Raw genomic sequence first — 2,400 nt, forward strand, 5'->3', positions numbered from 1 at the left:
GGCCGACGAGTTGGCACGCCCCGTATTCAACCGAAGGACGTAGTTAGCTTATTAGTTACTCGGCCTGCGCGCCACGTAGGTTTTGTAATTTTTAGAACCAACAATAGGTCTATGCATTCTTATGTGCATACAGTTATTAAAGATATTTTGATACATGAAACTATATAAAAAAAAAAAAATTAGAACGAATATCTATTAAAGATATTTTGAAATATGAACTGCATAAAAAAATTAGAACGAATATCTTTGTGCCAAGTAACATCTTACAGAAAGAAGTAAAACAATATCACCATGTTTTGTTCAAATCCACAAAATTTCCATTTCCCTTGCTTTCTGTCACGTTTTACAACCTATATCATATGAACATCTGCATGTCTAGCGCGTAAAATGAAACAAAACCCATTTTACGCATGCCGCGGGCCGGGGGTTTAACCAAAACCCTTCGGCATGCCGCCCGAAACGTTTCTACGAAGCGGAAAGCGACTCGGTCCGCCACGAATCATCCGAAACGCCGCCGCCGGAGTAATCAAACAAACCGCCTAACGCCAAGTACTCCTCCCCGCCAATATAATTGTCATTAATAAATTCAGTGTCGCCACCGATTCCGAAATCGAACGAGTCGTAGCTTGGAATCATGTCGTTATCGAACCCTACTATGCCATCAAATCCAAAGGCCTCGAAACCACTCTCGGTGAAATCAGCGGCCTCGATTTTTTCCTCCTCATTTGCTCCATTGGTCGGTGGGAGACCAAGCTCGTCGTCCGAAGCTTCCAGAAGGTAACCAAGCTCTGGTTGCGTCGACTCGCCTGAAGCCGACGTGTCTTCGGACGCGGGAAATGCCGGAACTTGTATCTCCTCCTCGAAGCTCTTAATCACCGAGTCAAGGTCTTGAATCTCCGGGACGGCGTCCGAGTCGTCCAGGATGTTAAGTAGGTCGTCTTGTATCAGCTTGACCTCCGCCGACCCCATACGCAACGCGTCCGAGTTAACTCGGTCGGGAGTCTGAGTCGATGACTCGCCCGAGTTAATATCCGAGTTGTTCGATTGATCTCCGGTGGAGGCCGACTCGTGGGAGCTGGCAACCGAGTTGCTTGAGTCGACTCGGATGAGTTTTGTATCGGGTTGGGTGCTATTGGCTTCCGAGTTGTCCGAGTCATCTCGGGCTCGCTTCCTATTGTGGTTGCTTGTGTCATCCATTTTCTACACCAATGAGAAAATAGAAAAGTGGGTTTTAGGTTTGATTCTAAAGGGGGAACAAACAAAGCCCAAATCTAGGATTGTGTTTTCTAGAGAGAGAGACACACAGAAGGGAAAAAAGGTTGAGAGAGAAGGATTAGGGTTTTAGGGGGAAAAGTGGTGGTGGGCAAGTACAATAAGTGAGGTGGTGGGAGGTGGTATATATAGTTGGACAAGGAGGCAAATATTAGCTAATGTCTTTTCTAGAGAGAGAAAGTTGCTTGGGAGATGGGAAAAAGATGGTTGGGGAGAGAGAAAGATGGGATGGCGGATGAGAAAAGGAGAGAAAATTAGCAAATTCTTAGGGGACCTCAAGAAAAGAGAAAGAGAGTGCAAAAAGCAAATGGTATTTCGAAGACTTGAGGAAGGTGTGAGAGAGTTGAATTGTGTAAGGGGATATATAATGGAGAGAGAAATTTAGGGTTTGGATTTGGTATTCAAATTTAATAATGGAAGAAAACCGGTAGGCGCGGGCATTGCGTAGGAATGAAACCCCTTACGCAAGTCTGTCACTTTTTTTAAATAAAGAAAGTCACTTTTCTTTAATTCTTAAATTTTGTTTTTGGTCAATATTTATTTATGTTTGCCAACTTTTTGTAAAGGGTCTGCTATCCACACATCTCTTTTTACTTCTCATACACCTCTTGTCAATTTCTGTCCGTTGATCTTCTTCATTTCATCCGATCTGACAGCTGAAAATTAAAAAGGTGTGTGAAAAGTAAAAAATGGTGTGTGGATATCACACCCTTTTTGTAATCTCTAACCAGTATATGCTTACACAAAGCATGTGTGATATTTTTTATTTTTTGTCTTTAAAATTGAAGGAGGGTGAAAGATTGAGAAAAAACATGGAGTGGGAAGAGAGGGAGAGAGGTTTGTTTTTTATTTTTTTTTAAATTAGAGATGATACAATTATCTGTAGGTGAGGTTTAAACAAAACACAACAATTTTGTTTTGTGAAATTACGTAATTATCCTTATTTATTTTATTTTTTTTTGTTGCGATAGAAGACAAAAATGTCTCATTACTTCTTTTGATTAACAAAAAGAATTTTATTAATATGTAGTCTCGATTCTTTGTTTTGTAGATTTAATATATTTCATTTTGAAATAGAGGTGCGTTGTGGACCCACGGAGTTGGGTGAAATCCTGTGGTTGGTTTTGC

The 2,400-nt window shown here is 41.1% G+C and overlaps 1 protein-coding gene across 1 annotated transcript; it reads right to left on the reverse strand.

Annotated features, from left to right (window-relative positions):
• Positions 1–202: 202 nt before the first annotated feature.
• Positions 203–1,625, reverse strand: LOC103938731. The gene has a single exon (XM_009348769.3). It carries the CDS (start codon positions 1,195–1,197, stop codon positions 466–468), a length of 732 nt encoding a protein of 243 aa, XP_009347044.2. The 5' UTR covers positions 1,198–1,625; the 3' UTR covers positions 203–465.
• Between the last annotated feature and the right edge of the window lie 775 nt (positions 1,626–2,400).

Source organism: the organism of the source record quoted next, unplaced genomic scaffold (assembly GCF_019419815.1).
Source record: "Pyrus x bretschneideri cultivar Hongxiangsu unplaced genomic scaffold, Pyrus_bretschneideri_v1 Contig3, whole genome shotgun sequence".
In the NCBI taxonomy this organism is placed as follows: domain Eukaryota; kingdom Viridiplantae; phylum Streptophyta; class Magnoliopsida; order Rosales; family Rosaceae; genus Pyrus; species Pyrus x bretschneideri.

What these genes read in the sequence shown, in the direction of transcription:
- LOC103938731 (XM_009348769.3), bottom strand. Translation starts at nt 1,197, where the DNA reads ATGGATGACACAAGCAACCACAATAGGAAGCGAGCCCGAGATGACTCG.